This window comes from Pristis pectinata, chromosome 4, assembly GCF_009764475.1.
Source record: "Pristis pectinata isolate sPriPec2 chromosome 4, sPriPec2.1.pri, whole genome shotgun sequence".
NCBI lineage: Eukaryota > Metazoa > Chordata > Chondrichthyes > Rhinopristiformes > Pristidae > Pristis > Pristis pectinata.
This window is the reverse complement of record NC_067408.1, coordinates 42,853,407-42,878,495: the sequence shown is the minus strand read 5'-3', so window position 1 is coordinate 42,878,495 and position 25,089 is coordinate 42,853,407. Positions and strand designations below refer to the sequence as shown.

At 39.4% G+C, this 25,089-nt stretch overlaps 1 protein-coding gene across 2 annotated transcripts; it reads right to left on the bottom strand.

The window, feature by feature from the left end:
* Positions 1–916: 916 nt before the first annotated feature.
* c1qtnf2 (C1q and TNF related 2) lies at positions 917–24,315 on the bottom strand. Of its 2 annotated transcripts, XM_052013727.1 has the most exons (4): positions 24,034–24,315; positions 15,785–15,847; positions 8,657–8,905; positions 917–4,654 (listed from the first exon to the last, which is right to left on the bottom strand). In XM_052013727.1, exons 3-4 carry the CDS (start codon positions 8,898–8,900, stop codon positions 4,023–4,025), a joined length of 876 nt encoding a protein of 291 aa, XP_051869687.1. In that variant the 5' UTR covers positions 8,901–8,905; positions 15,785–15,847; positions 24,034–24,315; the 3' UTR covers positions 917–4,022. The 2 variants fall into 2 exon arrangements, with proteins under 2 accessions (XP_051869687.1, XP_051869686.1); XM_052013726.1 differs by lacking the exon at positions 15,785–15,847 and having other exon boundaries at positions 1,997–4,654; positions 24,034–24,278.
* Positions 24,316–25,089: the final 774 nt, after the last annotated feature.

Below are 25,089 nucleotides of genomic sequence, written 5' to 3'. Positions count from 1 at the left end.
ATTAATTTAGATAAAGAAATACTGCAGAAATCTGCAGCACAAGAGATTTGGGGGCCCTTGTACGTGAATCACAAAGCTAGCATGCAGGTGCAGCAGGTAACTGGGAAGTGTAATGCAATGCTGACTTTTATTTTAAGCTGATTGGAGTATAAAAGTAAGAAAGGCCTATCACAACTGTACAAGGCACTAGTGAGACCACTTCGAGAGTACTTTGTTTTGGTCCCTTTATGGGAAAAATGTATTATCATGGGAGACAATTCAGAGAAGGTTCTCTAGGATGATCCTGGGTATGGAGGGATTGTCTCATGAGGAAAGATTGAACAAGTTGGGTTTGTACTCATTGGAGTTCAGAAGAATGAGTAGTGATCTTAAGGAAATAATTAAGATTCTTAGAGGGTTTTACAGGGTAAATATTGGGTGGTTGTTTTCCCTTATGGGAGAATTTAGGACCAGATGTCATAGTCTCAGGTTAAGTGGTGCTTGTTTAAGAACGGGATGAGGAAGAATTTCTTCCCTTAAAGGCTTGCAAGTCTTTGTAATTTATTGCCCTAGAAAGTGATGGAGGCTGAATCCTTGGATATAGATCCTCAAGATACATAACCAGTAGGGGGAATCAAGGGTTCTGGGGACAAAGCAGGAATTTAAGAAGGTTGGATCAGCCATGATCTTGAGTGGTGGAGCAGCCTCAAGCAACTGAATGGTATACTCCTGTTCCAATTTCTTATGGAAATGGGGCATTCCACATTCATCAATAAATTCCTTTTGAAATGATGATTCATTAAACACAGCAAAAGAATCAGTATAAATCAGTTAAAATCAGTATATTACACTTGTGATTTTTTTACTCCATATTGTTTACTATGTTTAGCTTTGCACACTATGATTTTATTGAAATTAAAAAATAAAACGAGAAGTTGCTTTCCAAATAAATGTTCTTTATTTCAAGTTTCAACATGTTTATGCCCTTACACAACAATGTCAACTTTTCTAACAGGTTTTCTAATGGATACCATCTGTAATCAAAAGTTCCCCAATTATAGATCTCCAATGCAAAAATATCCCGATTCCAGACAATACACAAATGAATGCAGCATCACATCATGTAATTAGCCTCCTACCTGCACATCATAATCCATTTTAATAAAGTGTAGTAAAGCCAAATTAATAGTAAAAAGTCAAGATCTCTACCCAAATAGAGACTAGTTAGAAATCTGAGTCACACAAAGCAGTATGCAGTCAATTTTGAGATTTTTTTAAATTATTAACTGACAAATCTACCAGAAATATATTTGTCTCCCACACTTGAGGCTGTATGGGACTGCGGTTTAGTTTGAGTATTGTGCCATGATTATATACCCCGCCATGCTATATTGAGCATAAGGGAATATTTGTTGTGTATTTTTCAAAATAGGAGCTCAAATCTTGATATTAGCAGTTCACGCATATAAGTTTGCAGCCCCAAATACATGGGTACTTGGGAATGTCATCAGGTCATACCCTGGTGTCACATGAAGCCCAGAGGGATTTTGTCTCCTAAGTTTCACTTCCATGCCTGTGATTGGGCTCCCAATGAAGAGTCGAAATCACCAACTGGCTGGCAGACAGGAGCATTAGGTCGGTGGGTAAAGAGTGGTAGGAGGCAAATGAGAATGAGGGACAGAGGAGTGGGAAGGGGGAGGAGAAAGACACCCAGGCAAGGTAAGTTTAAGGCTGGCTTGTTGGTCTTGTTTAGCCCTGCTTCTGCTTGTCTCTTGCAATCTCTGATGGTTCCTCTATTAAGCCCAACAAACACAGAGTCTTAATTGCATCATAGAATCCCTACCTTTGCACTTTTCTAAGGAATTATGATTTCCCTCTCAGACCTCCCAATTCCTCAGAGTTGAAATGGAACACAACATGAACACACAAGTTAGTACTCTTCCCCCTCCCCCCCCCCCACCACTTTTAGTCCCAAGCACCCCCCAACCCACCTCCCATTCTCCTTAAATCAGTGATTTTAAAATCAGATCTTGTTTTTGTCATTGGAAACTATTCAATGCAAGCCAGCACAGCAAGAACAGTCAAGGCAGAGAGTGGCAAAAATAACAGTATACCTTTCCTGTACTGGGATAGGTGCTAGATTAATTAAGAATGGCCATTATTCAAGAAATAATCACCTTGAAAGCTGCTAGAGAGTTGTAAAACCCAAAATAGTTCAGTTTTCTTCAGGTGAAGTCCAAAGATCCAGGCGGGATCTACAAATGGTTCCAGGCCATGCCCAGTGGCTGATTCTATGCCCTCTGAAGTAGCCCAGCAAGTCATTCTATTTTGAAAACGATCATTAAGGCCCATCATCACTTTCTCGAGCTGACCAGGATGGGCACTAAGTGTAACCTTGTCAATGAATCCACCCAGAAAACATGTTACTTAAAAACTTACTGGTTCCCTGTGACACAAGAAATTCTACAGATGCTGGAATCTGGAGCAATACACAAAAAGTGCTGGAGGAACTCAGCAGGTCAGGCAGCATCCATAGAGGGAAATAAACAGTTGACGTTTCAGGCCGAGACCCTTCATCGGAACTGGAAAAGAAGAGGGCAGAAGCCAGAATAAGATGGTGGGGGAGTGGGAGGGGGACGAGCACACACAGGCAGGTGATAGGTGAGTTCAGGTGATAGGCTAGTCCAGGTGAGAGGGGGAAGGTAGGTGGGGGAGGAGGGGAAGATGTAATAAGCTGAGAGGTGATAGTTAGAAGAGGCAAAGGGCTGAAGAAGGAGGAATCCGGTAGGAGAGGGCAGTGGACCATGGAATAAAGGATAGAGGAGGGGAGGAGAAGAGATGGGCAGATCATCAAGGTGAGGGAAGGGAGCCACAGGAATAAGGGAAGACAAAGGAGTAGGGGGGTGGGGGAAGAAAAAGAAGGGGTGGAGTTACCGGAAGTTAGAGAAATCGATGTTGAGGCCATCAGGTTGGAGACTCCCAAGGTGGAATGTGAGGTGTTGTTCCTCCAACCTGCATCTGGCCTTAATGTGGCAGTAGAGGAGGCCATGGATAGACATGTCAGTGTGGGAGTGGGATGTGGAATTGAAGTGGGTGGCCACTGGGAGGTCCTGGCTGTTGCGGCGGACAGAGCGAAGGTGCTCAACGAAGCGGTCCTCCAATCTGTGTCGGGTCTCACCGATGCAGAGGAGGGAGCACCGGATACAATAAATGACACCCCCGGACTCACAGGTGAAGCGCTGCCTCATCTGGAAGGATTGTCTGGGACCCTGAATGGTGGCGAGGGAGGAGGTGTAGGGACAGGTGTAGCACTTGGTGCAGTTGCAGGCATAAGTGCCGGGGGTGGGGGGGGGAGGGACGAGTGGACAAGGGAGTCGCGGAGAGAGCGGTCCCTGCAGAAAACAGAGAGGGGTGGGGAGGGGAAGATGTGCCTGGTGGTGGGATCCTGTCGGAGGTGGCGGAAGTTGCGGAGAATGGTATGTTGGATGCAGAGGCTCATGGGGTGGTAGGTGAGGACAAGGGGAACCCTGTCCCTGTTATGTCAGTGGTGGGGGGGGCATGGGAGTGAGGGCAGATGTGCGGGAAGTGGAAGAGATACGGGTAAGGGCAGCATTGAAGCATTGATGGTGATGGAAGGGAAACCCCGGTTACTGAAAAAGGAGACATCTCTGATATTCTAGGATGGAAAGCCTCATCATGGGAACAGGTGCAGCGGAGGCAGAGGAACTGGGAGAAGGGGATGGCGTCCTTACAAGTGACGGGGTGGGAAAAGTAACTGTGGGAGTCAGTGGGTTTGTAGATGATGTCTGTGGTTAATCTGTCTCTGGAGATGGAGACAGAGAGATCCAGAAAGGGGAGAGAGGTGTCGGAGATGGACCAAGTGAATGTGAGGGCAGGGTGGAGGTTGGAGGCAAAGTTGATGAAATTGATGAGCTCAGCACAGTTGACATGGGTTCCTTGCGACACTCTTCTGTCTCCATTTTAATGGAGGTACTATTTAAATTTTTAAATGTCTAATGTTCATGGTACAAAGAGTGAGTTTTCTAGGAGATTTGTTCTTCTTCAATTTCATTGAGATAGTCCTGATCAACATAAATCATAAAGCCAGTGAATAAGCTATCAGCCCAGTGAGGATCATAGAACAAACCATTCTGTTCAGAATAAAATATCTGCAGCCAAACTTCATCTTTACGTTTTAGGTACATGATAGTCGAACCAGAAGCCACATCATAGTTACCAGTGTTAGCATCAAAAGTCTTTATACGATATTGACCATTGTGCATCAGCCCAATAGCAAGATGCTTATTTGCCAAGGTAATATCATAGGAGAAGTAGTAAATGCCAGGTATACCACATGTAAATTTTCCACTGGAAACATTGTAGTGCCCTCCTTCGTTTAAAAGAACTTTGTCAAATTTGATGGGCATGCGTTCCTTGGGATAGCTGAAGGTGATGGCTACAGAGAAGGCAGATCTTGCTGTATTAATACCACATTTGCAGATTCCAGGCAAACCAAGCTCACCATTGTTTCCATTAGTGCCTTTTGGTCCACGTATTCCTGAACTACCTTGAGCCCCTCTAAAACCCCTTGGTCCTCGGGGACCTACTTTGCCAATAGCTCCCCGTATCCCCTTCATGCCAGGTTTTCCGCTTTTTCCTTGTTTTCCTCTTTCACCTAAAAAGAAAACATTGCTTTATTTCTCTCTACATGATTACAGAGGTTCTATGTTGAAACAGAAGATCAAAAGTTTATGAAAGTATGGTTCCCTTATACAATGAGATGGACTATGACCTCATGATCTACTTTGTTGTGACCTTGCACCTTATCACACTGCACTGCACTTTCTCTGTAGCTGTGACACTTTACTCTGTACTGTTATTGTTTTTACCTGCACTACATCAATGCACTCTGTACTAACTCAATGTAGCTGCACTGTGTAATGAATTGACCTGTACGATCGGTTTGCAAGACAAGTTTTGCACTGTATCTCGGTACAAGTGACAATAATAAACCAATACCAATAAAATTATGTTACAATAGCGACTCCACTTCCAAAGTATTTCCACTGTTGTTACGTGGTTTGTTTCATTCTGAGGTCATGAATGGTGTTTCATGAATGCAAGTTCATTATTTCTACCACAAGGCACAGCTACTTCAGTTTAAAGAATCTCTTTTGTTAGCATAAAGTTTGAGAAACCTGTTAAAACAATCACTGAATCCAATTGTAGATACTTTTGTTTGTTATTTCTGTGTGTATATATTTCAGTTGCTTTCCATTTTCTGCCTTAGCTCTATTGTGTGTTGTAATCCTTAAAATGTTATAATTTTAATGTTATAAGCTGTACAACTATCTAGTGCTGACAGTAAAAATGAGTAAGATGTTAGAATTTATTGTTAGTATTGCATTCTTTTTTTTCTGGCATTTTACAAATGATTGTTCAAGAATTTAGAAATTATTCTGAAACCCAAATCCATAATGGCCAAAGTCAAGCTTTGTGCTAGGATGGTACAAATTTCAGAGCTATCTGGGTACCGTTCCAGACCATATCAATCTATTATTATAAGTGCATATTGGTTTCAAACCAGTAAACAAAATTAGGTAATTCTTAAGTCCATCCACATGTTGTATCCTTGTAAAGGACCGAGATTGGCAGAAAAATTGGAGTAGGGAAAAGAAAATGCAAAGTTGCAGTTCTTCTCTACCATGATAATAGTGAGAGCAAGTATAAGGGAAAAGCTGTTTATGATTTTAAATATTTAAAGTCCAAAGTGCTTGATGTTTAATTATCATTTTTTATAAAGTGGTTATGTTATCGTAATTAGTACCTTGGTGTGATATCAATGGTGCAAAGAAGATTCCCACTGCTAATGATGTAAGTCTTTTCATGACAGTATGTAAGATGCAAGTCTTTCTGTCTTACACGTTGTAATTCTTGCTGGCTACTGAGCCCTCATAGCAGAATAGTTTGCCTGAATTGGCCATTTTCATGCAGCATACTGTAAAAGGTGGTTCAGCCCAACCTGATCATGATTTGGTGTCCACTCGTGTATTTTCTGGCAGGAGTCCTTGTATGATTAATTGGGAGAATAATTTTATTTCTTCTCTGAGGACTGGACTACTATGAAACTTCAATTCTTATTCTGATTGAGATCAGGTTGCTCATCACCTGCCATGAATTTAACCTAAGATCTTCCTCATCTATTGTTCACTCAGAGAGAAAGACATACCAACTAGATTATTGGGAATTATTTTGTTTTACCCTTCATATTAAAAATGTATTGACGGAACTGTAAATTATTTACTTCTTTCCAAATAGTACTCTGAAGAAAAAAACCTGGATCAAAAAACTGCAGATGCTGTAAGCCCAAAACAAAAAATAGAAAATGGTAGAAGCAGGTCAAGCAGTATCAGTGATGAGAGAAAGTGTCAATATTTCAGGTTAAGGACTCTTCATCAGAACTGAAAAAGTGAGAAAACAAACATGTTTTAAGTTGCAGAAAAGGGGGAGTGAGTACTCTAAAAACCAGCAGTTGAGACAGAAAACAAAAAAAGAAATAAATTGAAACAAAGGTACAGTGACAGTTGAGAGAGAGAGAGAGAGAGAAAGAAAGGCAGTGGTTACTTAAAATTGTTAAATTCCTTATTAAGTCCAGACAGAAGATGAGGTGCTGTTTCTAGAGCTTATGTTAGTCATCGCTGAAGCAACGTAGAAGGTAAAGATAGAGAAATGGAGGGCTATGTGGGAGGGAAGGGTTAGATAGATCTTAGAGCAGGATAAAATGTTGGCACAACATCATGAGCCGAAGGGCCTGTACTGTGCTGTTATGTTCTATGTTCTAAAAGATAGGGAGATCAGAATTGGAGTTTGATGGAGAATTGAAGTGGCAAGTGGCTGGAAGATCAGGTGGCTGGAAGCCCAGGATCACCCTTGCAGACTGAATGGAGATGTTTTGCAAAATAGTCACCCAAACTGCATTTGGTTTCTCTAATATAGAGGAGACCATATTGTGAGCACCGAATGCAATATACTAAATTGGCAGTAGTATAAGTGATTTGCTACTTCACCTGGAAGAATTGTTTAGTTCCCTTGATGATGATAAGGGAAAGGATAAAAGGGCAGGTATTGTATCTCATACATTTGCATGGGAACGTGCCATGGGAAAGGGAATGGTTGTTGGAGATGGAAAAGGGGCCCATGGTTCACAAAGGGAATAGTCCCTTCAGAATGCTGAAAGGAGAGGGGAGGAGATGATGTATCAGGGAGTGGAATCCTGTTGGAGGTGGTGGAAACTTGGGAGGATGATCCACTGAATGTTGAGGCTGATGACATGGAAGATGAGGACGGGAGGAGACACAAGAAATTCTGCAGATGTTAGCATCTGGAGCAACACACACAAAATGCAGGAGGAACTCAGCAGGTCACGCAGCAACTATGGAGGGAAATAAACAGTCGACATTTCAGATTGAAACAATGACTGTTTATTTCCCTCCATAGATACTGCCTGAGCTGAGTTCCTCCAGCATTTTGTGTGTGTTGGACAGGGGAGGAGACAGGTTGAAGACAGTAGTGCAGGAAATGGAAGAAATGTATCTGAGAGCTCTGCCAACAAAGTACTCTGAGAAACTCCTTTTAAAAGGTATGGATCACTGGTTATGCCTGGAGAGATACGCTGAATGGATCTAATCCACTGTATTTTGCCGTAATCCTTGTAAAGCACATTATGCATATTTCACTGTTCACAGTTAATTCCATATGGGATAATGAAAATGAGTTTCATTTTGTGCATATGATTACTAATGTGTCTGACAAGGCTTGTGACATTAAGTGCATATATAGTTTCTTTGATTTTTTTATTTGCTTGAATATAGGAAATTCTGATTTTGATGTTCCAGCAGAAAAGATATGTAAAATAGATTCATGTTTTACAATCCACATTTGTATGGACTATATATTTAGGCAAAGGGATAAGATGACAATATTAATTTGTGAATGGATATAAACTTGAATCAAATTTTTTATCTTAAGTGCTTCTGAAAATTTCACATGTAATAAAAACACAAATCAATTTTCACAATGTGTCATGCCCTAGAATAAAAATAGGAAAAAGAGTAGGCGTAAGCATGTTAGACATCTTTACAAGGGTTATTTTGATCATTGTAACTTTGAAAATACAAGAAGTTGTTTTACTAGCTGTAATAAAAGTATGTTACTTTAAAGGGCTCAGGACATATGAATTTGTATGATAAACCACTGAAATAATGTAAACAACTATCTTATGGAATAAGTAATAATGTTAATGCACCAAATTTAAAGCTTAAAACTATTCAATTTTAATAGTTTTGAAATCTTAATTTCTTGTGGTTAAGAATTTTATAAAATCATTTCTGTTCTAGACTTGTACTAGTCCTTTAACTATATGTAACTTGAACTATATTTTGTAGAAGGAAGTTACTTGCTCTAAGGACGTTATTTTGCAAAGTGCACATAATTACTTCCAAGTGTAATGGACTGTAGTAAAATTTGTAAATATTTATACAAGTTCTGTACTATTCATTTTGTCCTCTCTGTGACAATGCTCATTGCATGTAATCAAGCAAAATTTTTTGATAACCAGTGTTCTAAATTCCAGACATGCTGATGAAAGATGCTGGAAAGAGCAATGCAATTATTTTACCTTCTTCTCCTTTGTCTCCCTTTTGACCATCTTTCCCATCCATACCATCTTTTCCAGGAAATCCCATTCTCCCAATAGGGCCTGCAGATCCAGGATAACCTGGAGGCCCACGAACTCCTGGAAGTCCAGGTGCACTGCAGATAAGCTGGGAAGGATCAAATGTAATGGATGACTTTTGGTTTGTCGGGAGTTGATTGGCAGCGTGGGATGTAAAGCAGGCAAGTAGAACCAGCCAGAGCATCATCAGATCTAGGAAAGTTAACACAGCTTTTATTGTTTATTGCTTTGAGCAGCTTTTCATTGAGCCTAAAATCCAAAAGCATTTGCTAACTCTGTGACAATTTCTAGGTTCAAAGCAGTATGGTGACTAAATTTAAAACTAATATTTAAGAAGAAACAACACAAACAGTCATTTGAAAATTTGTTTGTGAAACTGAGTGTTATAGAGCCAGCTTAATACTGACCTTTGCCAAGTCATTTGGACCTAACCATGTTGTGGCCATAGGGAGAGAAAAGAAATCAGGCAGTATTGTTGAAAGCAAATAGATACTGTTTGAAAGTGGTTGAGGGCACATATAAGCTTAACTAAGACTACCTCTTGTTTTAGGAGTACATACGAAGAATGGTTTCATAGGCAAGACGTCACGAGTGGAGGAAGCCCAAATATAAGGGATGAGTCTGTATCTGGGTTCTCACAATGACATGCAATGCTCATGTGGCCAGTTTATTCCATCCATTTCTCTTCCATGTTGTTTAGATCTCCTTCTGCCTGATACTCTGAGAGGATATGAAAGGGACTACTCCAAAACGGAATACACCCACAGTGGCATTATTTAATAAGTGTATTGCCTTACATTGTGATACTATCAGACCTCCTTTCTTAAAGTACAGGATGTTACAATTTACAAGCCAGCTGAGTTATTGATGGAGGGGCCTCAGTAGCTTTCATGTTAACCCTAAGGGGTCCCATCAAATTTTTTTAGAAATATATATAAGACACAGGATCAACATCTTGTATCTTATATTTAGCAGCCCATTAGGCTACATCTTCAAAGAAACCCAAATGTTTCCTATGATCTGAGTTGGTTTAAATTTATTGAATTGTTCCCTCTAGCTACTTCAAGAATTGCTTCCTTTATAGTAAACTTCAGTATTTATCCCACAGTGAAGTTTAGGTAAGAAGGGCCATAATTTTCTTCCATTAAGAATTATACCCTGAATTAAAGATTAGAATCTTTCTTTCAAGCTTCATGTCCCTTTTGTGTCAAAAACTTCACAGTGGCAAGCATACATTCTCTGATTTTATTGTTTAAGGATCGGATTGGAATCTTTTGCTGAAGAAGAGTTAATACTTGTTTATTCTTGTCAATTGATTTTTTGCGTGTAAAATTACCAGTACTAACTTATGTCTTGTTCAATGTGTTATTGTCATACAGCATGGAAACAGACCCTTTGGCCCATCTTGTCTGAGCCAGCAAGTATTATCTATACTAATTCCATGGTCCTATGGCCTTCTATGCCATGGCATTTCAAGTCCTCAACTAAATACTACTTAAATGTTTTAAAATGTTCCATTATTTTGACAAAAATTAGGATGGCAAATTGGGAAGATATTCATCTTCAATTGTGCATAATATACATTCAATCCTTTTTTTAAACAGAAGTCAATTTTTGTTTCAGTTTATCTTGTGATGGGCTTAGTTCATATTGTCAAAATTAAGAGAAGAAGTTGCATTTGTGTAGCATACTTCAATACTTCAGGATGTCCCAAAACATTTTGCAGTTAGAAGTCCATTTACCATTATAATGTAAGGAAACATGGCAGCAAATTTTATCCAACACATTCTGTCTACCACCAACTCTCATTCACAGGAGCATAAAGTCTTACTGCACAGAAGGAAGCCTGTGCTGGCACTTTGAAAGAACTATCCAAATAACCATATTCCTTTTTCCCCTCTCTTAAATATTTATCCAGTTCCCTTTTGAAATTTACTACTGAAGCTATAGTGTCAGTTGGGGTCCAGTTGGAAGTATTTTCACTTGAGTCAGAAGGCTGTGCATTCTGCCCCCACTCCAGAAATATAAGCACAAAGATCTAGACTGATGGTCGAGTGCAGAACTGATGCACAGTCATCTCTCCAATATGTTAAACCAAGATTCATTTATCCTCAAGTGGACATAAAAGATCCTGCAGTATTGTTTGGTCAGGAAGTTGTTACTGCTGTCTTGTCTAATACTTATTTCTCAATCAACACCACTTAAACTCTTCATGGGAGCTTTCTATGTGTAAATTTTTGCTTACATTACATTATTGACACTTCCAAAGCAGTTAGTTATAAAGTGCTTCAGGATGTCCTGAGGGCATCATATCAATGTACGGCTTTTATTACTCTTCTATGCATTTGCATGAACCTCCTTTTCAGGCAATATGTTCCAGACCATAATAACAAGTTACATAGAACAAAAATTATGTTCACCTCATCTCTTGCACTTTTGCTAATCACCTTAAATCTGTATTCTTCTGGCAGTGGAAGCAATTTCTGCTGATATATTCCATGAAAATCATTCATGATTTTGAATTTTTGTTAAGTCTTCCTTTAAACCTGCTCTGATGAGAACAATGCCACCTTCTTTAGCTTCTCTAAAGAACCAAAATCTCTTGGTTCTGGTGCCAATCTAGTGAATTTTCATTGCACTATCTCCAAAGCCTAGACCATGTTCATAAAATGTGATGTTTTAGACTCATACAGAATGGTAACAGGCCCTTCAGCCCACTGAACACCTGATGACTATCAGCACCCATCTTTACAATAATCCTACCATAATCCAATTTATTCTCGCCACATTCTCATCAACTCTACCCCCAAATTCTATGACTCCTACACAGCTGGACCAATTTACAGTGGCCAATTAACCCACCAACCTGCATATTTTTGGGATGTGGGAGAAAACCGGAGCTCCTGGAGGAAACCTAGACAGGGAGAGTGTACAAACTCCACGTAGACAGCACTGGAGATCAGGGTTGAACCCCGTCGTTGAAACTGTGAGGCAGCAACAGTACTAGCTTCTCCACTGTGTTTATACTTCAGACTTCCAGCATATGCATAATTTTACTTGTGTATACTATATCTGTTTTAAATCAGCTTTTATTATGTAAATCTTCCATGTAAGAAGTTGCTTTTTCATTAATTAGATTACCTAAATTGTTTGCCAGAAACTAATTTCAACAATAGAACAATCACAAATTTAGTTATCCATTTGATAATTCCATCCCCCCAACTCATTTGAGCCTGCTTGTACATTATTCTTCATTAAAGAAATGTACAGTTGAATAAAACCTGTCCATGGGAACATAATAGCTAGAGGCCATTCATCCTCATGAGCCTGCTGTGGCCATTCAGTAAGATCATGGATGAACCTTGTGTTCAACTTCCACCTGATCTCAGCCTTGAATATACTCAATAGCTGAGCATTTATTGCCCAGGTTAGGGAGGATAAAATGTAAGCTGGGGCTCCCAACCTTCACCATTTATGTGATGTAAACATTAGGTATGTGGACATGTGACTAGGATTGGCACTGATTGTTAAGCAGTGTATGGCCCAATAGTCTGAAAAAACTCTCAAAATTTTCTGTTCACTCTCATACATCAGGTATTATTGATTTTGAAGAATTACTATTGTGTGTTTACCACATTCATGAAACAAACTTGCATCATGACCTTTCCATCTTCAAAAATACAGGGGTTAAATGTGCTTCAAGGTAGAGTTCAGAGGAAGGAATCCATGGTTATTGCACTGTACATCTGAATTGGAATTGTGGTGAGGTGGGGATGGGGGTACATAATGATAGAGGACCCATGTAGCTATGCACATAGACATTCGTGATTTACAGAATACTAGCTTGGAATAATTACAAATTACCGCTGACACAACCCTCAAGAAATTTGGCAGTGATGGCAATATTTAAGGAAATTCCTTATTAACTTGTAAACACAGTCATCTGGGGAAAATCATTCTTAATTATCTGCAGCTCTGACTTTCAGCAACAGATGCGAAATATCCACATGCAAAGCCTGGAAGTAATTGGGACGAGGCATACAGGCAAAACAAATCAAGAGTTAAATTGATGCCTCACATAACTTGCAAAAGGAAAACCCAAATGTTACCCAGGCCCTGAGCATGAATTACAGATTGAGAAACTGCAATCAAGATGTACCGTAAGTTGGTGGAAGATTGTTCTGCTCACATGCTAGTCTGTGATATAAGCTAAGTTTGGTTTGGGGTTTCATTAGTATTGAAGCAGAGAGTTATGAATGCCAAATGGACATTGGACACTGGCTTGCTGGTCATACTGGAAATGAAGGTGATGCAACCTATAGGTAGGTTCTTGGGTGCAGGGGGTCAGGGAAGCAAGGCCAGCATTGTTATTTTTTGAGACCTGCTCCTGAATCCACAAAGATTTGACCAACCTTTAATGACCTGACTTTAAATTGCACAGTAGCTGCTACACCTATGTAGATTGTAAGACACCAGTTCTCTACTTGTGCTTGAATTTTATATCAGGCTGTCATAACTGGAATGAAGTACCAATTTGCATAGTAAAGTAGCCACACATACTTGTTTCAAGACTGCTTGCCCATTAATAGGCCCATGTGTGCATGTCATTGGGCGAATGTGGGCATCAATATGATAGCTGAGCTACCTTCCTCTCCCAACACTGATTTTCAACCACTGGCCACCTGCTTTTCAAACACAAGAATAGATGCCATGACTCGCATTTCTTTGCCAAGTTTCTTTTGAAATACAAGATTCTTCTGACGTATTAATGGCAGTAAATCAGCTCATACAATGTTCTCTACAAGGACATAAATATTGCACTATATGGTTGTGGACAACATTTATCATAATAAAGCTGTTAGGTCATTAACAATTTGTCGAGTAAGGCTGCAACAATGTTTTAAGAATGTCCCGGAGATGATAATGTGAAGAACCCTTGAATAAGCTGCAGAGATTTTGTTTGAGCTTATTGCGCCTTATGTGTATATTTCTGTACACTCAGCAATGGCCATCATTAAAGGTTAAGAACCAGTTAGCACACATATTTTACACTGGCAACAAGGATGGGATACAGAAGAATTACAGCCATCAAAAGTGATGAATTAATCAAGGACTAAGTCACTACATGACTGCACTGGTGGGGGAGGAAGCTCATGGCTAATTGTAGCAAGTTTGAGGTGCACACATGAGAATGATGAAAAAATAATCAGTTTCAGCAAGTTCATTGCAAAGAGGAAGATTAACCTAGTAATGAGCAAAGTGAAAGAGAGCATAAAATGGCAGTCAATCTTGAACCAGTTATAATGGTTATAACATTATCAAGGGTGAATAACATTGTCAAAGTAGAGAATAAGGGTAAAGATGTCAAAAATAAGGGCATACATGAACACGAAAGGTACTTGCCTGTTGGCAAACAGTTGGTAAGCCGACTTGCCACATAGAATAAAGAATGTCTCATTTAACAAAGTAGTAGAAACGCTGCAAACCATTTCAACCCAACTCTTTCAAAGTGTGTGGAGAGTTATAAGTTTGGAACCCATAATCAGGGGTCATACAGACAATTAGTGATGACATTAGCACACAAAAAACGTTGTGACATTGCAAATTAAATGTGTTCTTAGATTGAGTGCTGAGAGGTGTGTTTGCAGACACATCCAGTCCAAGTTACTGCACGTGCAAGGCCTAAAATTTGAAGGGGCTTGCAGGAGAGCTACATCTATATAAATGGTCTCTGAAAATATGAAGGCATTCTGGCCAGCACAGAACATTCACACACTAAAGGGCACCAAGCTCGAAGAAAAGCTGAACACTGTAGAGTGACACAATGTATTGGTGAAGATCCTAAAGAATGAGTGGGTAACTCGCAGTGTAGTGCTGCCTAAGACAGACAAGACCATTCGGATTATAAAATGACCCCTAATAGAGTAGTGGATAACTGGCAATAATCTCTGCTCATGTCCCAAGACTCTTATGCCAAATTGGCAGGGGTAAAGGTTTTTACTAAATTAGACTCATTTCATGTCATTCCCCAGCATCCTATTACAGCTTGGTATGGTAACCTGCTCTGCCCAAGACTGCAAGAAATTGCAGACAGTTGTGAACACAGCTCAGTCCATCATGACCGTGCTGCCTCAGGAAAGCAGCCAACATAAACAAAGACCCTTCCCACCACGGTCATTCTCTTTTCTCCCCCCTTACATTGAGCAAAAGATACAAAAGCTTAAGTCATAGAACAATACAACGAGGATACAGGCCCTTCGGCCTATTGAGTCCATGCTGACGAGGTGCCCACACAGCTAGTCCCAAGTTCCTTGAGAACACATACCACCAGGCTCAAGGACAGCTTCTATTCCACTGTTAAAAGACTCTTGAAGAGACCTCTTATGTGATAAAGATGAACTCTTGATCCCTCAATCTACCTTTTATTTGTCTACCTGCACTGTACTTTCTCCATGACTATAACACTACATTCTGCATTTTTTTTTCCTTTTGTATTACCTTGATGTACTTATGTATGGAATGGTATTCAAAACAAAGCTCTTCACTGTAACTTGGTACTTGTGACAATAATAAGCCAATTACCAATGAAGGAAGCCAGAAAACTGATACTAATTGAAAACTAGCATCGATGGATAAGATAACATCCTAATTGCAATCACCATGGAAGAGGAAGAAAATCTGTTGCTACCCAAGGAAATTTTCAGAAGACTTCATCAACATAAAGTCAAGCTTAAAAAGCAAACATATCTCATGGAGAAGGAAGTAATTTATTTTAGCTCTTGAGTACAAGAAAACGGGCTGCAGCCAATTAAAGGGATCATCGAGGTTGTCATCAGAGCCGGAAAACTCAGCAATATTTCTGAGCCATGATCATTTCCAACACGGCACTAGATTTCTACCTGACCTTGTCGCAGGTTTGACTCCATTTTTTTCAAACATCACAGAAAAACAAACAATGGCTCTGGGAGAAAGATCAGCAGAGGATGTGTGATTTGTGTAAGAAAGATCTCAGCAATGAGTCCTATTGGTGCATTACACCTCCAACCATATGTTAAAACTTTTGAGATTTACCTGATTATAGGGCTGGGGCAGTGATCAGTCATACCATGGATAGAAGCCTTGAGAACCCTTTGCCTAAACATAAGATAAGATATCTTTATTAGTCACATGTACATCGAAACACACAGTGAAATGCGTCTTTTGCGTAGAGTGTTCTGGGGGCAACCCGCAAGTGTCGCCATGCTTCCGGCGCCAACATAGCATACCCACAACTTCCTAACCTGTATGTCTTTGGAATGTGGGAGGAAACTGGAACACCCAGAGGAAACCCATGCAGTCACGGGGAGAACATACAAACTCCTTACAGGCAGTGTCCGGAATTGAACCTGGGTCACTGGCGCTGTAACAGTGTTACGCTAACCATGCCAGTCCATTTGACCTATTGAACCAGAAGTGGGGGAAAAAAGATAGAGAATGAGGTGTTAGTGATTATATTTGGAGTTACAAGGTTTTACCAGTATTTGCCAGGTAGACTATTCACAAGGGGCCAATGTGAGTTTCTTACATGTAGAAATGGCAGAACTTATAATAGGGAATAAAGAAATGGAAATGGAATTAGGCAAATACTCCTCTTAGAAATACTGGTGGACCAAGGGTCCAGTGCAAATCAGCAAGTAAATGTAATTAGTAAAAAAAAACTACTTGAGAAGTTGAGTCTGAAAATTGATAAATCTTAAGGACATGATGATCTGTATCCCAGAGTTTTGAAAGAGATGCTCTAATTATTAAATTTCTATAGATTATGGAATGTTTCCTGCAGATTGGAGGGTAGCAAATGTGACCCCACTATTTAAAAGAAGGAGGGGAAAAACTGGGAGCTACTGAGCTGTTGGTCTGACATTGGTCCACAATAAAAGATCAAGACAGAAAATTAATACATTTTGACGCTGGTCAAACATATTATTACAAAAGGGAAACAATGATTGAACAATTTATTAGAATTCTTTGGGGATGTATCTTGTAAAGTAGATCATGGGGAATTGATGGGCTTTCAGAAAGCTTTGGTAACGTCCTGCTCAGAAGGTTGGTCAAAAAGTTTGAAGAACATGGAATTAGGGATAATATAACAGCATTCACTATGAGTTGGTTAACAGATGGAAAATAAAGAGTAAGAATAAACAGGTCCTTCTCTGGCTGTGACACGGGAATGGTAATTAGATGCCAAATATTTGCAATCTATATCGATGATGTGACTGAGGAGATCAAATGCTATATCTCCAAATTTGCTGAATACACAAAACTAAGTGTGAATGTGAGGAGTGATGAGGATGCAAAGTTGCTTCAAGTGGATATTGACAAGCTGAGGAACGTGGGTAAAGACGTGGCAGATGGAGTACAATGTGCAGCAGTTTGAGATCATCCAATTCAGCAGGAAACATGGAAGTGCTGATTATTTTTTAAATAGTGACAAATTTGGAAAAGTTGATGTTCGTGAGAACTTCAGTGTCCTTGTGCACAAGTTACTGAGAACTAAGGCACAGGTGCATCAGGCAATTAAAGTCAAAGTTGAGTTTATTGTCATATGCAGAATTACATGTATGAACAGGTGTAATGAAAAACTTACTTGCAGCAGCATCACAGGTACATAGCATCATATAAGCAGCATTCACAAGAAAAACATAAATTAAACATAAATTATACGCAATGTTTACAAGATTTTGAGAGGCCAATGGTATATTTGCCTTTATTGCTAGAGGGTTTGTGTACAAGAGAAGGGATATTGTACAATAATTATGGGGGTGGGTTGCTTGGTGAGACCACACCTGTAGAACAATGCACAATTTTGGTTTCTTTGTCTAAAGAAGGATGTATTTCCTATAAAGGGAGTGCAGTGAAGGATCGCCAGATTAGTTCCAGATCTGTTACATGAGGAGAGATTGAGTTTGCTTGGTCTCTGTTCTCTAGCATTTAGAGGAATGAGAGGTGGCCTCATTGAAACTTAAAAAATACTTTAAGGGTAGATACAAGGAGAATATTTCCCTTGGCTGAGGAGTCTGGAGCCAGAGGCCATAGTCTCAAAATAAGTGGGAAGCCACTTAGGACTGAAATGAGGAGCAATTTCTTCACTCAAAGAGTGGTGAATCTTTGGAATTCTCTATCCAAGAGGGCTATGGATGCTCAGTCCTCGATTACATTCAAAACAGAGATTGATAGATTTCTGGATATTCAAGGGATATGGAAATTGGGCAGGTAAATTGTATTGATGTAGATCAGCCATGATCTTGAATCACAGATGAAGCTCGAGGAACTGAATGATCTATTCCTGCTCCTATTTCTTACATTTTTATGTTTTAACTAGATAATGACCACAAGCCGCATTGCCATTAAAAAAAAGGGCGGCACAGTAGAGTAGTGGTTAACTATTACAGCGCCAGCGATCAGGGTTCAATTCCCACCGCTGTCTGTAAGGAGTTAGTACGTTCTCCCCATGACTGTGTGGGTTTCCTCCAGGTGCTCCAGTTTCCTCCCACATTGCAAAGATGTACGGGTTAGTTGGTTAACGGAGTGTGATTGGGCAGTGTGGGCTCGTTGGGCCAGAAAGGCCTGTTACAGTGCTGTATAAATAAAGTTAAAAAACTGCAGATTGTGGGAAATTGGAAATAAAAACTGAAAAGTGTGCAGCAATTCAGCAAGGCAGGCAGCATCTGTGAAGAGAGAAACAGAGCTAACATTTCAGGTCAGTAACATTTCATCAGAACTGAGAAAAGTTAGAAATCAAACAAGTTGTAAGTTGCAAATAAGACAGAGGGGAGGGGAAAAGGGAATGTTTGTGACAAGGGGAGGCTTGGAAACATTAGAGGTGGTGGTACTGGCTGAGAGAGGGAGGTAAAGGCTGGTTAATTGCAGGTGGTCTGTTTAAAGGAGGTGTAAATAATTTCTGGGTCTTAAGTATTATTGGAGGATTATGGATGCAGAGATGAGTCATCTAACAGTCTAAATACAATGATCACTTTGACAGCATCCAATGAAATGCTACAATGGAAGCCTCTTCAAGGCTACTTTATGAAGAAGTCAAGAGAACAAACAAAACAACTAACAATACTCTGTTGGTATGAATGATGATTTTCCTGTCACAGCAGTGGAAATAACTAGAGCCACACAAAATGATCTGATTTTGAGACAAGTTTAAAAACATACAATAAGCTGTTGGACTGATCCAGACAAGGGCTTGAATGAAGATATGAAGCTGTTTCATTGTAAGACACTGTGTTCACCAACCAAGGCTGCATAAAATGGGGACACAAGGTAAAGGTAATAAAGAATTTACAAAACAAGGTCATGGAATAACTCCATGCAGAACACTTGGGCATAGTCAACATAAGGCTTTCACTTGAGGATTTGTCTATTGGACTGCTATAGATAAAGATCTAACCAGTAGATAGCCAGTGTTTCATGACTGCAACCTCCAAAAGTACTACTCCAAATGTGAGAGTGGATCACAGGACTGCTCCCGTAGTCCATATAGATTACGTGGCCAGATTCTGCTCTAACTCCATGTATAAGTTTGCAGATGATAACAACGTAGTAGGTTGTATCTCAAATAATGATGACTCAGAATACAGGAAGGAGATAGAGAGCTTAGTGACATGGTGTCATGACAACAACCTTTCCCTCAATGTCAGCAAAACAAAAGAGCTGGTCATTGACTTCAGGAAAGGGGGTAGTGTACATGTACCTGCCTACATCAATCATGCTGAGGTCGAGAGGGTTGAGAGCTTTAAGTTCCTTGGAGTGAACATCACCAATAGCCTGTCCTGGTCCAACCACATAGACGCCATGACCAAGAAAGCTCACCAGCGCCTCCACTTCCTTAGGAGGCTATAAAGAAATTTGGCATGTCCCCTTTGACATTCACCAATTTTTATCAATGCACCATAGAAAGCATCCTCTCTGGATGCATCACAGCTTGGTATGGCAACAGCTCTGCCCAGGACTGCAAGAAACTGTAGAGAGTTGTGGACACAGCCCAGCACATCATGGAAACCAGCTTCCCCTCCATAGACTCTGTCTATACTGCTCGCTGTCTTGGTGAAGCAGCCAGCATAATCAAAGACCCCACCCACCTGGGTCATTATCTCTTCTCCCCTTTCCCATCAGGCAGAAGATACAGGTGCCCGAGGGCACATACCACCAGGTTCAAGGACAGCTTCTATCCCACTGTGATAAGACTATTGAATGGTTCCCTTATATGATGAGATGGACTCTTGACATCACAATCTACCTTGTTATGATCTTGCAGCTTACTGTCTACCTACAATGCACTTCCCTGTAGCTGTGACACTTTACTCTGTATTCTGTTATTGTTTTTACCTTGTACTACTTCAATGCACTGTGTAATGAATTGATCTGTACGATCGGTATGCAAGACAAGTTTTTCACTATACCTCGGTACAAGTGACAATAATAAACCAATACCAATACCAATATTGGACATTGTTCGACACTCTCTCAATTGGATACTTATCGACACTCTCTCAAAGTGGGTAGACCTAAAGTATGCGGGTTTATATAGGACCACAGGATACATGACGAAGGAAAAGAACTTTCTTTACCATGCAGAGACTTCCAGAAAAAGCCATAACATACAACTTATTCTTCTCAGTTTGAATAATTTATGAAAAGCAATGGAACAAAACACTGTTTCACTTTTCCTTTACACACAAACGTGGAAAGTCAGTTCGCATGGTAGAGGAGCATTGGGGAAATAGCAGAAGAACATGGCTGTAGGAATTATCCCATGAGAAGTCCAGGAAATCTAAATAGACCACTTGATCCTTGCACACGATGAGAATAGTGAAGAAAACTCTGAGACTGAGGATGTTTCTACAAAATGAATTACACAATTGTTCAAGAAGAACCAACCCTAACATTTCTGATGAGAGTCAAGGTGAGACAACATTACTGAGACAACATTATTGGGGCGGCATGGTAGCGTAGCAGTTAGCACGACACTATTACAGTGCCAGTGATCGGGGTTCGATTCCCGTCACTGCCTGTAAGGAGTTAATACGTTCTCCCATGTCTGCGTGGGTTTCCTCTGGGTGCTCCGGTTTCCTCCCACATTGCAAAGAGGTACGGGTAGTTCATTGAGTTTAAAATGGGCAGCGCGGACTCGTTAGGCCGGAAGGGCCTGTTACCACGCTGTAAATAAATTTTTTTTAAAAATTTAATTTAGAAAGAAGGATGTACTCTCACAAAATAGGAGAATCCACAAGCTCAACAAAAGTGCAGAGAGCATGAAAACAGGCGATTCAGATAAATTTGTAACGTGTCAATATGTTACATCAGTTTATATTTTCATTTTTTTAAGAAAGGTGAAGGTAGTTGTGTATGAATTTAAGACAAGACAAGATCTCTTTATTAGTCACATGTACATCGAAACACACAGTGAAATACATCTTTTGCATTGTGATTTGGGGGGCAGCCCACAAGTGTCGCCACGCTTCCGGCACCAACATAGCATGCCCATAACTTCCTGACCTGTACGTCTTTGGAATGTGGGAGGAAACCAGAGCACCCGGAGGAAACCCACACAGACACAGGGAAAACGTACAAACTCCTTACAGACAGTGGCCGGATTTGAACCCGAGTCGCTGGCACTGTAAAGCATTATGCTAACTACTATGCTACCGTGCCTGACAATGACAATGAACAATAAATATTACTATAAGGCTGTTGCCCTGTTAAGAATGCCATGCAACCAAATGCTCCCTTGATTGCAGCAATATATAGAGAAAATTTCAGAGGCAGTTTGTGAAGAGCCCTCGAATAAATTGAACACACTTGAGTGAGTTCATCAGGTCTCGTGTGTAAATGCGTACATTCTGCAATGGACTTAGAGGTTGAGGACCCACGGAACACACATATTTTACAGACACCAAATAATCGCCATAGAGCAGATAATGAGATGACCATGTGGGTGGTGTACAGTTGGGAGTGCAAGTCCAAGGTCACTTGGCTAACCAATGGCATGCACACTCATGGCTTGTGCAAGTGTGCTTACGGTACAACAATCATGGATGAGCTTCATACTACATCCCAGAGTAGAAAATCTCAGCATAATTGATTACTGTTAGGACAGCAACAAGCTGCAAGAAGTTTTGCCTGTCTTGACATTTTCACTTCAGTTATAATGTCACAAGTGCAGTAGTAACAAGCAATTTGCTCCCATATATTAGTCAAAGATTTTCTGTAACCCATGGTCCTGCTGGTTAGTTCCTACTGTGTGCTCAGCGTCTCTCTTGCATTCCTCATTACCAAATGACCTCATCAAGCATTAAAGCCCAGTAATTATTTTCAAATGTTTTACACTGAACTATGGACGATTAGCTGTGGGTTTCAAGGGTGTGTCATAATTTGGTGCTCAATTTCAAAAATTTTCTTGAGTTTTAATTTCCCTGTTTAGGATAACATCTGGAGACCTTGCAGACTGCAGCCTTATTAACACAGTCCAAACTATGGGGGTGAATTTAATGCAAACTAACATTACTAATAAGATTGTTAAATAGAGACCATGAATGTACTACAGTATTGCTCGGAAAGATCCAATTTATTCACATTTTTGTCATTAACCCCAATATAAAAGTAAAGTTTTTAAAATAAATATTTGTGGTTTTATCATGCTTGCCAATTTATTCTTTGGCATTGTGCCCATAATATACCAAGAATGCATTATATTAATCAAGTACAACAGCACATGCAAGTTCAAGAATCTAACAACACCTCTCAGCAACAATTTACACCCAACCAAGTAATATTCTAAAGTGCAATTATTTTGAGCCAGTATTCACTGTAACTGGGGATTATATTTTCTCTAAGATAGCATCTAACCAAAGTAAGAATAAATTAAATACTTTACGTTATATTTTGCTATTTCAGCCCTCTCATGGTGTATCCAGAATTAGTGAGAGATGGCCACAGAGTACAGACAATATTGCTTGGTACATTAACAATAACGTAATAATTATTGCTTATGACTAAAGTAGAAAGGCAATCTTCTTACTGCAGAATATTTTATGTACAGTATGTCCTCAATCATTTGCATTACAATTATCCAACAAAAGTGTGACAGAATAAAACTACAGATTAAATTGGAAAGCACAAGCTTGTTATTTGCATTCATGTCTTTTTTATTAATTTTTGTGGACATCACTGGAAATATTTAGGTTTATTGTCCCTCGCTAATTTTCTATGAACTGAGGAGACAGTCAAGAGTTAATCACATTGATAGGTCTGGAGTCACACACAGGCCAGGTAAGAATGACAGATTTCCTTCCCTGAAGGACATTACCGAACCAGATGTTTCTACTTACAATAATCTGGAAGTTTCATGGTTGCTATTACGGAGACTATTTTTCTTTAAATCCTTATATTTTTAATTACTTGAATGTCCCCAGCTGCCGTGTTGGGATTTCAACTCATGTTTCAGACTCAATGGTCCAGAATTTTCACAGCTGGTTCAGTAACTTAATCACTATGCTTTTTTGATGAGTAATATTACACACTGCTTTCCCTTTTCCCGACATTATATTGTATTGCACATTGTACCATAGAATGCCATCAAAATTTGGATGTAGCTTCAATTATCCACCAATTCTTAAACTTTGTCAGAGGGATTCCCTTCGTTAAGGCTAATAAAGGAGAGTTCACTATTTTTTGTAATTGTCCAGAACATATTTTCTCTACAAATAGGATTTTAAAATACAAGTTAATGCCAAACCATAGTGAAAAATACACAAGAGCATCAGTGCTGACAGAATTATTTTACAGAAATCGTGCATAGATAAATCTGTGACACGAACCATAGTCAGGAATTGCTCTCATAGCGTGATCCTGCTTTCTCAGATTTTAATCTCAATTTCTGATATTTTATTAGATGTGATACACTGCCAGAAAACCAATGGAAGCTTGTTTGGCGCTGCAGCAATCTTTTACATTGATATCAACTTAAAGTCAATTCAAGCTAGACTGAAGGCTAAATTAATAAGACACTGCATTGCTTGGTTGATAATTTAAACGCTTTTTCCTACTTTTAAAAATAAAGATTAAAGAATACAAAACTGAGAGAAATAACCATGAACCACCTGATGTACCAGGTCTTTCCTTCAGTAGTTTACATGGGTAACTTATCCTCTCTCTAATGATCTGCTGCATACTGAGGAAATTAAACTTCCTTCAGTTAGCCTTTCCTAGATGTCTGACATTGATACTATAAGAAGTAAGAGTGAAGGTTTCAGATAAAAACACGTAAGCAAACTTACCAGGTTACAACTGTGTGGTTGGTGTAGTTGTAGCAATGTTTAAAATTAGTAACTTTCAGCTAGCATGTACCATAAGCTGCTTCAAACATTTGATCAAGAAAGCAGTTTGTTCTTTCCTGTCGTCATATGGTCATTGTTTTCAAACAATATTTTCTTCTTAAGTTAATCCTTCAAAAACAGCACACTGTTAGCACAGTTCAGACTCACGTTCCTTCTTCCTAAACCCCTTTCCAACTCAAAACAGCTTTTTGGTCTATCCCCTTCTCTCTTCCTCTTTCCAGTGCATTCTTTTCCCACAACGTAATGAGTTGGAAAACCTCCCATTTATGTCACATGTAGTTGGAAATGTTGACTGCATTAAGAATAAGACTGCACATGTTAGCATTAGTCAGAAAGAATTGCTTTGCATCTGCTGCATGAAGTTGCTTTGACAGCTGTCTCCAGACTAGCTTGTAGATTTTATTTCTGGATTCACTTTGCTTTTTTTTATATAGCTTTGATCAACAATACCCAGGTGAAAAGAATTAGACATTGAAGCAAACCCACTTCTATTAATTCCTTCAGTTAACTCCCACAGTTAAACTAATTATGAAAAAAAAAGGTCAATAAAAAACAAGCACTTTCTTAGTCGTTTCAAAAGAAATCAGCATGTTAATTTTTTTAGGGGATAAATTCATTTAATAGCAAACATGGAAATGAAAGTGATTTAATTCAATTGGGTTCATCTTTGTTAATGACACAGACAATTTTGAATAGGAACTGAAATGAAGTACAGTTAGTGGAAAAATAAATTGGCAGCATACACTATCCAGATGGAGTTTGATGTGCTCAAGTGTGATCCTTTTGCCAAGAAACACAGCCACCCATGGAAAGTTAATCTCTAAATATCAATCGTTTAAACAAAGTACACTGTTAATTCTTTGTATCATTTTTATTTGGAACAGATGAAAATTGTATTTTGTATGAATATTATTGTAATTGTGATTTAGCCTACAACTCTTCTGTATTTATTTAATCTTTCTGAGATTAAAATCATAAAGTCAATTTTGACAGTGT

Coding starts and splice junctions, on each gene's coding strand:
- c1qtnf2 (XM_052013727.1), bottom strand. CDS start 8,900: ATGATGCTCTGGCTGGTTCTACTTGCCTGCTTTACATCCCACGCTGCC. Junction 4,655..8,656: donor GGGAGACAAAGGAGAAGAAG/GTAAAATAATTG, acceptor TTTTCTTTTTAG/GTGAAAGAGGAAAACAAGGA.